The sequence below is a fragment of the Blennius ocellaris genome (assembly GCF_963422515.1).
Source record: "Blennius ocellaris genome assembly, chromosome: 20".
In the NCBI taxonomy this organism is placed as follows: domain Eukaryota; kingdom Metazoa; phylum Chordata; class Actinopteri; order Blenniiformes; family Blenniidae; genus Blennius; species Blennius ocellaris.
In genome coordinates this window covers 10,702,018-10,715,631 of record NC_137669.1, presented here as the reverse complement: position 1 = coordinate 10,715,631, position 13,614 = coordinate 10,702,018, and the positions used below count along the sequence as shown (strand labels likewise).

General features: G+C 44.1%; 2 protein-coding genes across 3 annotated transcripts; both read left to right on the top strand.

The window, feature by feature from the left end:
• The first annotated feature begins 1,117 nt into the window (after positions 1-1,117).
• nfe2l3 (nfe2 like bZIP transcription factor 3) lies at positions 1,118-7,835 on the top strand. Its single transcript, XM_080516089.1, has 5 exons — positions 1,118-1,890; positions 3,430-3,510; positions 4,021-4,128; positions 4,995-5,472; positions 5,562-7,835. The coding sequence occupies exons 1-5, from the start codon at positions 1,396-1,398 to the stop codon at positions 6,335-6,337; spliced, it is 1,938 nt and encodes a 645-aa protein (XP_080372215.1). The 5' UTR covers positions 1,118-1,395; the 3' UTR covers positions 6,338-7,835.
• A 1,629-nt stretch (positions 7,836-9,464) lies between these two features.
• cbx3a (chromobox homolog 3a (HP1 gamma homolog, Drosophila)) lies at positions 9,465-13,071 on the top strand. 2 transcript variants are annotated; one of them, XM_080515782.1, is made up of 5 exons: positions 9,465-9,527; positions 10,185-10,338; positions 11,479-11,635; positions 12,215-12,309; positions 12,497-13,071. In XM_080515782.1, exons 2-5 carry the CDS (start codon positions 10,193-10,195, stop codon positions 12,621-12,623), a joined length of 525 nt encoding a protein of 174 aa, XP_080371908.1. In that variant the 5' UTR covers positions 9,465-9,527; positions 10,185-10,192; the 3' UTR covers positions 12,624-13,071. The 2 variants fall into 2 exon arrangements, with proteins under 2 accessions (XP_080371908.1, XP_080371907.1); XM_080515781.1 differs by having other exon boundaries at positions 9,478-9,637.
• The last annotated feature ends 543 nt before the right edge of the window (positions 13,072-13,614 follow it).

Genomic DNA, 13,614 nt, shown 5'->3' with positions numbered 1-13,614 from the left:
TTATTTTTCACTATAGTGTGTTTATTGTACTTTATTCTACACTTTGCCCCCCCCCCTCCCCCCAATCATAGTTTATTTTCCTTGTATTTCACCTTACTGTATATTTTGCTCCTCTTAGAACTTATTATACTTTATTATAGTTTGTGATTTTTATCTTATTTTTAGTCCTATTTTTATTTTAATCTACTTATTAAAATCTCTTACTGTAAATATTTTTGGTCCTTAGGGTTGATAGTCATTGTATATAAGATACCTCTATTCTTACCTAACTGTTTGCACATTTCTTGTCTTTCCTACTACTGAGTGTCATTAAGAGCAGAATGTAAGAAGTAAATTTCTCCATTGTGAGATCAATAAAGGCTTATCTTATCTTATCTTAACAATTACATTCTCATCATTTCTAAAATGATGCATATTGTGAATTAGATTGTTTGAAACTTTAGTCAAAAGTAAAGATGTTTGACCACACATATCTCCAGTAAAAGAGTGAAAATAGATAAATAGACTATGAACCCCCTTGTCTGAGATGTCCAGTGAAGTATTAAGTGGGTTTCAGGACATGATTATACTGCAGGCATTCGTTTTTGTTGGAGAATTAAGAGATTACAGTTGAACAAGTTCAAAGTGTAATTCGGTTACTAACCAGTAGGCTACAAGGGAGATAAATGCAGGTCAGTAGCACAAACGTCAGGGGGAGAGCAGTTCAGCCATGGCTGTGCATAAATCAGTTGGTAGTCAACAAGCCGAGAGCAGGAACAGTGTAAACGTATATGTGTTCCTGGAACACATTTACGTTTTTAAAAAAAACAAACTACAATCACTATTTTTAATACAAAGTTGTGTAATATGAAGTTGTAAAGTTATGCCATAGTTCACTGAGTAAATAAAGTGGAGTTATCAGTGGGGTGGAGGCAGGCCGGAGTGAACAACCGTCCAAAACTCTGATTGGCCAGAATCTTATCAGACATCTGCCTTGTCCAATCAGATTGCGCGGTGCTGAGCGCTCTGATCCAATCACTGCGTGTCATGCAAATTCTGAACGAAGTTCTCCCGGTGTAGCGGTACTCTGTCCGGTGACAGCACGGAGCTCTTTATCTGTCATTTTAAGTGTGTTTTCGAGCGTCAGAAAGACCGCCACTGCGTCGTGTTGCCGGGGAACCCGTTGCGCCACGTCGAAGGGCAGATTAATATGTTTTGGTCCAGAGCTTTCCGTTAACCGGCAACTTCAGGCCATTAGCTCGCAGCTAGCATCTCGCCGGTACGGACGGAACAGCTCTTTGTCTGACAGGGGAAGGCGTGCTCTTTTGTTAGGCTTTTCCCTTTGTCCAGTCCGGGAAAGAGGAACTGTCGGCTCGGGTTTTCACGATCGTCTGTACTTTTCAGAGTACTTGGAAAATGCAAAACGCGAAAAAATACTTCACAGAAGGCCTGATTCAGTTGACGATCCTGCTCAGTTTGATTGGAGTTCGCGTGGACATCGACAGCTACTTGAGCGGCTACTACACGCCTCTGACAGAGATTAATCTGGGTCCGAGCTCAGCCTACATCCAGACACCCTTCCACAGTTTGAGAGACAACCTCGACGGGTACAGCGTGCACCCGAAATGTCCCGAGCTGGACTATTTCTTCGCGAGCCGGCGGCTGTTGGACGAGGTGAGGACCCTCGGCTCCCCGCGGTTCCCCACGCAGCTCGACGCGTGGCTCGTGCACCAGGTGTCCGCCGCTGAGAAGGCTGACTGTGGGCCTTCGACCAGCAACTCCACGAGCACCGAGAGTCCCGAAGAGGATACCAGCGGACATGAGTCTGACAGCGGCCAGGAAGGGTACCAGACGAGCCCCGAGCCGGGACGGGAGCCCGGTAGCGCTGGAGCCTGCGTGTTGGTTAAACAGGCAAGTGTGCGTGCGTGTGTGTGTGTGTGTGTGTGTGTGGGGGGGGGGGGGGGGGTAATGTAACACCAAGCAAAGCTCACTGTCCCACAAAGTTACTGTGATTGATCAGAACGATTGGCTGCTCTCCTTCAACTGCTTTGGAAATCTGAGCTGATTGAGTAAGAACTTCCGCAAGGGCTAGCTAATGCTATCATTAGCTAACTCGAACCAACAACATGTTATGTAAAGATGGTTGCCTCTTCAGAGAGCTGTTCATTATAACACACCTTCCTGGTCTTTAGAACCAAGATAACCTAATGCGATCATATCCACGGCAAACACATGACACGTGCTTTCGTTTTCATTTTGTAATTTGCTAGTCCGGGGCCCACATTTGAATCCGGTCAATCCAGTCCCCTGAACATTACTGTAACAGACTTGTAAATCACTTGGCTGCTTCGCCAAACTGGTGATTTCGTTTGAGTCCGTCAAGTATAATTAGTATTCAGCTGTCTGTATGTCTGCTGCACCTGTCACCTCTCTGTGTGTAGTAAACACACTAAACAATAGTCTGAGAAGTAAAACTATGTGTGGGTTCACTTGGAGTTTGTGCGTTTGATCACTGACACGAATGTACCTGTGCCTACATCGCACAGCAGTCAGCCTATACAGATGGAATGGCAGTTAATGCTGCACTTTTTCGAGTAATCCAGTCTTTCTAGCCTGGTGGAGACACAGCTGCCTCGTGGATGTTCTGTCCTGAGGGCAGTGCAACAATTGTGTAACTGTACCCCCTTTCTTCAGACTGAACCGCCAGCTGAGGGCCTTGAGAAGTAGAGAAACAAGGCCTGTATCCACACCCTGTTTGCTTACACAAAAGCGCTGGTCCACATTTGAACACTTTCCCTCATGTGGCTCTTGTTCACATGTAAAATATGATGTTGGTCCATCTTTTATTATCCCCCCCCCCCTCTTTGGTTTAGGTGACCTGTTCCAACTGTTTTCAGGGATCTTAAGTTGTTTCTAGCAGGACACTGTTTCCAAGGAGATAGACTGTAGCTGTGATATTTAAAACTCAAGACCAGGTATTCTATACATTTTGAAAGCTGGTCTAAGGTAAGAAGATACCCCAGCCATGGTAGACGTGTTCAGACACGGCTTCGGCAGAACAAGACAAGTTTGTCATTTTGTGCCTCAAGCATTAATGTAAAAAACTGATGCCGCAGCAATTTTCACTTTGGAACACAAGGGCAATCTACCCCATTTTCTCATTCGGACATGGAGAACCCACATTACTGTAGCTGTGTCACGGCAGCTTGTGAGGTAGTGAGCCAAACTGTTTCAATAACCCGTTGATTTAACCAACTCGTCTCTGTCACATTGTAAGAACTGTATATTAATCATATGATATGGTTTCTAATTACCGGCAATAGCTTGGTTGGGATTAATGAACCAGCAATGGCATCGTCTCTGGAGGTTAAATTCAATGATCAATTGTATTTACTTTGTCCCTCTTCTGTTTCCTTTGCTGTCCTCTCCATGTTTCCATTTCCCTACCAGGAGGACAATGTTAAAGTGAAAGAAGAGGAGGATCCTGCTCCACTCACTCAGCTTGCTCACAGTTCCACGCTGGAACAAGAGGTACACCCTGTGCATCCGTCGATGAAACATTTTTGTTGAATAGCTACTGTAGTGTGTCTTGTTTTAACAGTATACTTCCATGTTTCTCAATTTGTTGCAATTCTTGCAGACATTTCAATTATATAACTTGTGTTTTATTCTTTAATCACATAAATGGTAATGGCGTGTGGCTGTACTAATGTACAGAGTAGCCAGTGACAAAGTTAAAAGAACATAAATGTTACACGGTTGCAAATTATAAACCAAGTCCTTTCTTTTGCTCTTCAACATCTGATTAAGGCGAAGAGTTAGTCTTGAAGCAAGCGATAACTTCGGCCCTGGATAAGTGGATAAAATGTCTCTTAAACAAGTTAAATGTGTGTACTGTGGCATACATTTCTTATTTATTCCTTTCAGCCAGGGTCTCTTAACAGTCTTAGGCAATAACTCGACAAAGATGGGTGTATTTTACAACAAAATCTTAGTGCTCTGTTGATTTATCCTTTTTTTTCTCTCTCTTTTCCATTTCAGAGTCTGCTTGAAGGCATCACTGCACTGTCCAACCCGGCACATCACATCCCTCTCGCCATTGATATTGACCCTCATTGGAACAATTTACTGTCTGTTACAGACCTCGAGGTAAGTCGCCTGCTCCTTCCTGTTATATTGGTCCCTTATAGCCACTGAAAAGAAATGCAGATGTGTAAGTTAGCCCCAGTATCAGATGTGTAACAGAAAACAGAACTTATAGGTTTAGTGTTGCCAATCTGCTTATATCAGCAAAAACACGAATTGCGTACAGAATGGCATAATGAATTGCTTTTGTTTGTTTGGACAATTTTCTTTTGAAATTTGAGTTTCTGCAATTCAGTTATCTGTCATTAAAAAATATATACGTTTTGGGGTTTTTTTTCTCCAGTCGCACACAGGAAGAAACTTCTGGTGTTTTAAAACATGAATTATGCCTAACAAAAACTTTAAAAAATCCAAAAATGCCAGTATTTCTAAACTACTGCAAAAAAATGATGGTGCGCCTGTCTGCAAATATACCATAATACAAAGGTTTTCTTCATAAGACAGCCTTGTCTGTATCTTTTCTCTGCATGGAATTATTAGGAAACACCAGCAGAAAAAAAGCTGTAACTCACACAGTTGTAGTTATACTTCGCAAATAGTCAGCAGTTCACTAACTGCGTGCAAATGACTACAACTGTATCGTTTCAGTTTCTTGTCATAACAAGCCTGTACGGGTTGTATCATTGAAGATTTAGAGGGGAACTTGTAGGCTGGCTGTTGTAGCTCAACTTTTAATCTTCTGTTCACATTTTGTGTGCCAAACCCCTGAGGGGGGATCTGAACTGTTCACAGGTCAACTGACACGAGTTACACAACAAAACAGTGTATAGAGCATCCATAGTTTTGGCTTGCGACATGTATGGACATATTGTACTTGAGGATTTTAAGTGAGAAGTGCAAGAAAGCCTAAGCGTCGGTCTTGTGTGCAGGACCTGGACTCTCTCGTCACTGAGCGGCTGTCGGACCTCGACACTGACATCGCCAGCGCCATCAGTCAGGATGTCAGCTTGCACGATGCCACAGTGAACGGCTCGCGGGCGTTTGGCATTCTGCCGGGAAGAACCGAGTTGAGGATGGCCCCCCGACAAGAGCAAACCCTCCTGCGCCTGGAATCCACAGGCTCGTCGCACTCGGGTGCCTCGCCGGGGCTGGCCCTGGGCCTCGCTGCACTGCCATTTGCATCAGTGTGCAATTTAACTGGGAACGCGTCATCGCACAGCTCACTCGGTGGCTGTCTGGACGAGGCCGTGTTTGACCAGATCAATCAGTTAGGTCTGGATGGCCTGGACAACATTGACAACCAGCTGATGGACTCTCTGGACAGCATAGACCCTCGGGTGCTGGAGGACCTGGATTCGGACTCTGGTCTCTCCTTGGAGAGCAGCTCCGGAGGTCCAGTCTCTCCAGGTCTGTTCACATCTTATTGCTCATTCTGTGAAGCCACGAAGCAGTTCGTTATACGTTAACAAGTATTTGACTTTTCGTCCCCCCCCCAGGCTCGTCTGAGGTGTCGTCGTCGTCGTCCAGTTCCTACTGCGAGGACGAGTGTGGAGCTACGGGCTACAGCAGCGAGGTGGAATCGCTTCCTTCAAAGGGCATCGTGGACTACACCGCCACCTGGTCCCCCGTCGACCTGAGTGAGAGCGTGTGGCACGATCACAGCTACTCCTCCCCTCCTGCTTTCTTCACCCAGCCGTCGGTCACCCTCTCCCACAAGAGCATCAAAGAGGAGCCTCTGAGCGATGACGACGGGACGCTGTTGGAGGAACGGGACATGAGTCGCGACGAGATGCGCGCCCGCGCCATGTGCATCCCGTTCTCCGTCCTGCAGATTGTCAACATGCCGGTGGAAGAGTTCCTGGAGGTCCTCGACGGCCACGGCTTCTCGCCGGAGCAGGTGACCCTCCTGAGGGACATCCGCAGGCGCGGGAAGAACAAGCTGGCGGCGCAGAACTGCCGCAAGCGCAAACTCGACGCCATCACCGGCCTCCAAGAGGAGGTGGAGCGGCTTCAAGTTCAGAGGGACAAGCTGCTGAGGGAGAAACAGCTCACGGCAAAGACAATGGGCGCCGTGGGCCAACAGATAAAGCAGCTGACCAGAGACGTGCTGGCCCGGCTGAGGGATAACTCGGGGCAACCCCTGAACCCGGAGAGGTTCACCCTGCAGTGCGGGGCGAACGGGAGGGTTGTCATCCAGCCCATAAGGCGGCCCGCCGTCTCCACATCAACTGGCAACAAAACAGACAAGAGGAAGAAGGAAAAAAAGCAATGATGCACTATTTCCAACTGAGACTTGAGCTTTTAGGTTGTTTTGGATCTTACTGGACTTATTTGCCAGACTTCGGTTTTGGGACCTCCTCATTTGTACACGTGTGTGTGCGTGCGTGTGCGTGCGTGTGTGTGCGTGTGTGTGCGTGCGTGTGTGTGCGTGCGTGTGTGTGTGTGTGCGTGTGGCTTCACCACTGTTTGAGAGCCTAAATTGGAAAAAGCTGCAAAAAAGAAAACACACGCTACATAAAAAAAATAAAATAATAATAACTCTTTGTAAATATTCTCTCCCATGGGAAAAATGTAGCTTACACACTGGACTTTCTTTGCTTATTAAAAACAGACAAAGCAGATAAGGCGGTTTAAGGGAGCAGCTGCTGACAATGCTATCAGTCTCTTTGTGCCTGTTAACATTGAAGTCTTATCAGTTTTTTACAGACAAGCAGAGGTTGTCTCAGAGTCAACGTGGGCAGCATTGTGACAGTTACAGCAGTGTAAGAGGGGGTCTGTGGTTTTTTTTTTTTTTTGTGTGTGTAATCTTTCCTCTTAGTGTATGCCTACACCGTACCAGGGGGAAGTTAAAGATTGTATTTATTAAAATGTTCTTTGGTCTCTGAAGAGCATGTATGCATATTGAGACTGTTCAATAACAGTATCTTTATTCAAAATTGTAATTTTATTTTCCAAGTCAAAAAAAACAACAAAAAAACTATTAATAAACTCAAGTTTACACATTAGTTTTGGACATTTGAGGGCATGTACTGTTGGTAAAAAAAAAAAAAAAAAAAGTCTTCATGACAAACTATACCAATGATTAAAGTGACGAAGCCTTAATTTGCATTCAAAAAGTGTTTTGCATGTACATGATTCATAGATGCACATCATCGTTCCAGTTTTTTTCTGGGGTTTTACATAATTTTTAGTATTGAGCGAATAATTTGAAGCACAATTCGATTCAGCCCCTTTTATTTCGGAGTTTTGGCATGACTACTCTACCTCACACCTTCGTTTCTCTTTATTTTCGGCTAAAGAAAATTCCATCTATGGGAGAACCTAAGTGCACTCGTTAATTACAAAACTTTGCATTATTAATGTGATCCTGACTATACATGAATTATCCAATCCCGTAAAAAATACAATCACCAACTCTATTTAAAAGGTTTGAATGTTGAAACTTTTTTTTTTTTAATGATATTTGAGATTATCTGAGAGTTAAGTATTATTTAGAAGTTGACACCCTGTTCATGGGGATATACTGCTTTATGTGGTCAGCTGAGCTGAGTGATTGAGATATGAGGTAGTTAATAGCGTGACTTGGATTTTCTTTTTTTTTGTTTTGTTTTCATTTTGTCTCGGCAAAGAGTTTACTCTGTATAAATTTCAGTTTCATTAATGCTTTTCATTGTTGCTGGCTGAAGGCAGATGTTTTTGATCGCATGGTTATTGTTGAAAGGCTGGTTTTGCCAAGAGTGTGAGTTGTTCTTTCTGAATTAAAAAAAAAAAAAAACACACAAAAAAACGTAAACCTGTCTCACCACTGTTTGATCTACCTCAACCCAAGAACCTGCGACTGACGTTTTGTGCGAAACGGCATTAGAAAAACGTCTCGTTATAACCTGAACATTTGAAAATATTTCGACTTCAGAGTTGAGGGAACTAGCTCGTGTCACTATGGGTTCTCTTCCTTCCCGAGCTGCTATAGGTTTAGATTGCTTGCAGGTCCTTTAATGCAGTGCACCGTTTGTATACATTAATATTTCAGTTTTAAGTCTACAGCTGTACAACTGTAGAATGTTTACATACACATGGACCTCTAAGTAATGACTTACTGAATGTTGATGCTGTGTGTTTGTTTGGAAGGAAACAGGATGACGGCATTGATTTAGAGGTTTTGTAAACAATGATATAATGATAAGCTATAGTGTATGACAAACTCAACTAATGTTGACTGTTTGCCATGCTGTGCCGTTCAGTAAATGAAATGAGATATAAAAAAAAGTCCTTATGGAGGAAGTGCCGATTGACTGTTTTGTATAGAGTGCAATTTAAAACTTTGGGAATATGTCTGTGTTTCTCCTAAGGCGGTAACACTATTTGGTTCTTTCCTTGTATTTATAATCATTTCCTTGATTTTGCTTCAGTGAAAGGTGCATGTGAGTTTGATGAGGAAAGGAGGAGCGTAGGATCTGAAACTATTTGCTCCTCTGAGTCATGAGAAAAAGTGAACATCTAAGCCTCGAGTCCACGACACCCTTCTCTGTAAACATTTATCAAGCAGAGGCTTGGCAGACGTGTACACACATCAGTTGACTATGTAGATTTGTCTGGCGGAGCCTTATGGTGGAACAGTGGTTCGTGCTGTTGCCTCACAGCAAGAAAATCCGGGTTTAAATACTGACTGGGCCTTTCTGTGTGCAGTTTGCATGTTCTCCCTGTCTGTGGTGGGGGGGGGGGGGTTATTATACTCCAGTTTCCTCCCATGGTCTAAAAACTTGTATGTGAGCTTGGATGAATGCTATCGCTGGTTCAAGCCGCCTGCTACTCCTGTGCTGGACCCCTCCTGTTTCCTATATGCATAAATGACCTGCCACTAATTTTACAAAAGACTAAAATAGCATTGGCCACTGATGAGTCAACTATTTATTCATCACAAAGTACAGTTCAAGAACTTCAACTTGTTTTAATGGAAGAATTAAAATCAGTATTTCAGTGTGTCACAAATAATAAACTCATTCTACATGTTGGCATACAACAGCAAACCATTCACAAAATGATACCGAAATATAATTTAGTTTCTTGTTTTAATTTCAGTTGCACACAAAGACATATTCAAAAGTACTTTTAGCTCTTGGCTATACAGGGCTTTTAAAAAGGCTAACTAAAATGGCAAAACAAAATAGCAGGTAGCTAAAAGCACAAGAGGTGTCGAAAAGGGCCCTGCTCAAATAGATTTAAGAAAAAACCCCATCTAAAATGACTAGAATGATGTCGTTCCCCCACTGTGAACAATCCAAGTGTGAAGATGAGGCGTGATGGCGCCATCTTGCCGATAGGGGGCATTGACGTTCGGAGGAGGGGAATTGCCTTTTCCTCTCCAGGCTTCCGTCGGGAGCTCCTCGCTTTTGGCGCTGTGCTGCAACGGAGACCTCGACCTCATAAAGAGCCAGCGGACCGCGTGGTGAAGCAGCTCCGAGGTAAATCTTCATGTTTACTGACTGTGTGCAGATCAGTTTAAACGCTTCGTGGAGGAACACCCAACTTTCCAAAAAATAACAAAGCTGCTACGATCGCATCCGGATGTCTGGTAACAATCGCGCTTTACACTTGTTTGAATCACAACTGCAGCATTAGCCGCTCCATTGTTAATGTGCTACTGTACACTTTGCATTAATAAAAACGGTCGCTAGCTTCGTTTGGGTGCATGCAAAACCGCGCTAAGTCCGCTAGCCGGCCACCTAAGGCTTTGTATTTCGTTTAATTTGCCCGATCAGTGGCTCTAGAGCTCCCAACAGTCTCCCATCAACCTCCTCGACCGTTGACCAGGCGATTCATCTTCATTCCAACACTTTTTAATTGGCTGCGCGCTCCCGCTAGCACATATGCTAACCTTTTTTTTTGGAAAGCGTTTGACCTCGCCGCGAATGATCAAATTCAGCTCCCCAAAAACACAAGTTCGGAACTTTTCGCGTCGCGTTGAGTGTCGATTGCTGACTCGTGCATGCAAGCGGACGCAGTAACGCACTAACAACACGGATTCGCGCGCCGTGGGGAGGAGTTGAGGCCTGCTAATGTTTGAGAGCTGCTGAGATTAAACACACGCTGTCTCGTCACTCTCCCCCCCTCGATCACAGCACACAACATGGGCAAGAAGCAGAACACAAAGGGTAAGAGGGACTCGTCCGAGACACAAGAGGAGCCGGAGGAGTTTGTGGTGGAGAAAGTGCTCGACCAGCGTCTCGTCAATGGGAAGGTGGAGTTCTTCCTGAAGTGGAAAGGATTCACAGAGTGAGTTCCTGGGACATTCTCCCCCTGCTGCTCGAGCTGGAAGTGCTGCCCTGGTATGGGGTTGTGCTCTGCTATTTTTTTTTCTTTTTTAAAAAATTCTAGTTGCATGAAAAAGCAGCCCCACCCCCACCATGGTGAAGATGTGTAGTACCATTGATTTTACTTTTCATTCTGATATCAAGGGGGAAAAACTCGAGCTGGCACCGCTTGTCTCAGAACACAAGCTTCTTTAAGAGTAAATGTTATCTTTTTCCTCAATTCTTTTGTAAATCCGCCCTCATCAGCACGCAGCTCGGCCACTGAGAATTAACAGGACACAAAAATGAATTTAAAACGTCTTAAAGAGCACTGATTTCAAGGAAGGGGGCAAAAAAAAGGTAATCGTTGGTTGCATTCTACATTGTTATACTAGATATTGGTGCATCTTCACCAAAAGCCTCTTTTATACTCTATATGCGACGGATTTGCATTGCCACTAACCAACCGCCTCTGCGTCAACTTCACGCGCGTCTCCGTCGGCGTCTTGCCTGCGTGTTCAACGCGGCACAGAATGCCAAGGAGGGTATGACGGGTCTGCTCTACCAAATCATGGGCCGTTTTAGGAAACTCCATGTGAGCCAGATGACTACATTCAAGATTAAACAGCACACACTGCCCAGGGCAAAAAAAACCAAAACTGTTTCAGTGCCACACACAATGCATTGCACACCTCCGATAATGTGGACAGCGTCGTGCAGGAAACTAGCTTGTCGCCACTTGCACCCAACGCTAAAATTCACGTCACTGCAGAGCTTTGTGCCAAGTTAGAGACCGGAAAATGAACGCTGCCAAGTTTTGTGACCTTTCCTGGTATTCCCCCAGAGTTACGGTGGCGAACGACAACCCGGATCGCCCGATGCGTACTGTAGACGCAGTGGCGTATATGGGCCTTAAGCCATATGGTTATTAAAAACATGTCCACCTATCATGAGAACTGGCCTTGCAACCAACACATTCAATGTCAGAACTGTTGCTGGGATCTGCACACCACTGCTTCATACGAGCCACTTGATGAAGACGTCTTGTGCATCTCTCAGTTGAAAGTTGGTGCCAAAGAGAGGTTTCGCAATACGAGTGTTGTCTTTCTCCCCGACCCCACAGTGCTGATAATACCTGGGAACCAGAGGACAACCTTGACTGTCCAGAGCTTATTTCAGCCTTTTTGGAAGCACAGAAGAACATTAAGGAGAAGCCGGCTCCCGTGAAGAGGAAGGCATCCACAGACGAGTCGGAGATGGACCCCAAGAAGAAGGAAGTGGTCAGTTGTGTGACGGTTTATTTATCCGACACACATTCAGATTTGGTTAACATTGGAGTTGATCGCTCACAATTTAGAAAGCGAACATGTACCCCATCAGGCCAGGATGATGAAGGTCGAGGGTGCTTTGATTTATTTTGACATGTTGTCGTCTAGTGGTTACCCTTCTATTTCTTACTGTGACGGGACTTGTTTAATATTTGTGTTTGGGGGAAATTCACTTAATTATTGAACCTGCTCGGCGTGCCAGGATGAAACGGTTGTCCACTGTTCACACTTGACATGTTGGTTTTATTAAAAATGAATCATGTCATCATCCGCATGGCTGCCATCATTACACAACGTTTCTTCATGAATTCATCACGGAGCATCGCTGTTGAAGTGCTGTTCCATAATATATGTCCCAACAGCTTCAGATCTTTCTTTGGATATTTTGGCTTGAGCACAAAGAAGTGTCCTACAATACTCTTAACTTGTATTTGCCCCATCGTAAATATCAGTTGAAAGCAATCTTCTGATGGGATTGATGGCTCTGAGTAGATGTCCCACTTTCATACACGTGCTGTTTCCTCCTCGCAGGCTGAGAAACCACGCGGCTTCGCACGAAACCTCGAACCAGAGCGCATCATCGGCGCTACAGACAGCAGCGGAGAGTTGATGTTCCTGATGAAGTGGTGAGTTGTAAAGAGACATGAGTCTCTGCAAGCAGTTCAAAATTATCCCGTGCTTTTTAATTGCTAAATCAATTTCTAGTTGTGAGGATACTTTGTGTAAATGTTAAATAGAATATGACTCTGCTTGAATGGACTTTCCCATTAGTCCAGATCATAATGCTTTTTTTTTCTTCTTCTTTTCTTTCAGGAAAGACTCAGATGAAGCAGATTTGGTTCCGTCCCGTGAGGCCAACACTCGCTGCCCACAGGTGGTCATATCGTTTTATGAAGAGAGACTGACGTGGCATTCCTGTCCAGAGGATGAAGCTCAGTAGTTTGTCCCTCTGGTCACTGCAGTCCCCTGCTCCACCCTTTCCTCAGGACTGGATTCTTTCCTCGCTTGCCTTCTAGTTACCAATTTAGATTAAATACAACAAAAATAAAAAAAATTTGTTCGTGCAGATGTTCGGTTCACTCGCATCGTTGCACATTTTTGCTAAAGTTTGTAAGCGAGCCGGTGACGTTATTGTGTTGTATAGTAAAACGAGTCTTCCAGTATCTCGATTGTGCTGTTTGACAGAATCCACCATTTCACACATTCATACGTTTTAAGGTTTTAAATGGCTGCTTGAGTCTGGTCATTCTGCCACCTTTCCAATGTTATGTTCAGATTTTGTTTTTTGTTTTTTTCCTCTCATCAGTTCTGTTTTATTCCACCAATACTTTTTGTATACGGACTATAAATATTATTTGAAGTGTCAATAAAGGTTTTATGTGGCCCAATTTCCAAACTGCTTCCTTTCTGAGTTGCCCTGAATATATAAATCACAACTGAAGGAAATAATGAAAGTGAATCAGATGAGATATTTGTGTTTTCTTTTACAAGTAGGACAGAGCATACTTTTTACAGGTTTTATTTATGGCAAGTGAGATGTACAAGCTCTCACCATGTTATTGTACATGTTCATCTTCTTGTTGACACTAATGGATAATCAATCTCACACTTAATTAGTTTTCACAGCCTTTATGATCCCAGTATATTCACATTGTGGTGACTACCTCCAGTAGTGAAAGGCACCATGTCACAAAGTGCTTATCTCACTAGTTTCTTGGGCTTGACCCTTACAGGCATCAAACGTCAATATATCGCGACATAGTGGAACGGGGCATCGGGATCATGGCTGTGGAGCCGTGAGTTGTTTCCAGGACCTCGTTTAATCAGTGCCACATAATTCAGGCCGTTCTGAAAGCCAGAGTCCAACTTTCTACTAGCGAGGAGTACCTGGATTAAAACAGTTTGATCCTTTTTCTGCATGAGACTGACCT

Excerpts from the sequence above, each read along its gene's own strand:
- nfe2l3 (XM_080516089.1), top strand. The coding sequence starts at position 1,396 with ATGCAAAACGCGAAAAAATACTTCACAGAAGGCCTGATTCAGTTGACG. Across the intron at positions 3,511-4,020 it reads GTTCCACGCTGGAACAAGAG|AGTCTGCTTGAAGGCATCAC; the intron begins GTACACCCTGTG and ends TTTCCATTTCAG. Across the intron at positions 4,129-4,994 it reads TGTCTGTTACAGACCTCGAG|GACCTGGACTCTCTCGTCAC; the intron begins GTAAGTCGCCTG and ends TCTTGTGTGCAG.
- cbx3a (XM_080515781.1), top strand. Across the intron at positions 10,339-11,478 it reads AAGTGGAAAGGATTCACAGA|TGCTGATAATACCTGGGAAC; the intron begins GTGAGTTCCTGG and ends CCGACCCCACAG. Across the intron at positions 12,310-12,496 it reads TTGATGTTCCTGATGAAGTG|GAAAGACTCAGATGAAGCAG; the intron begins GTGAGTTGTAAA and ends CTTTTCTTTCAG.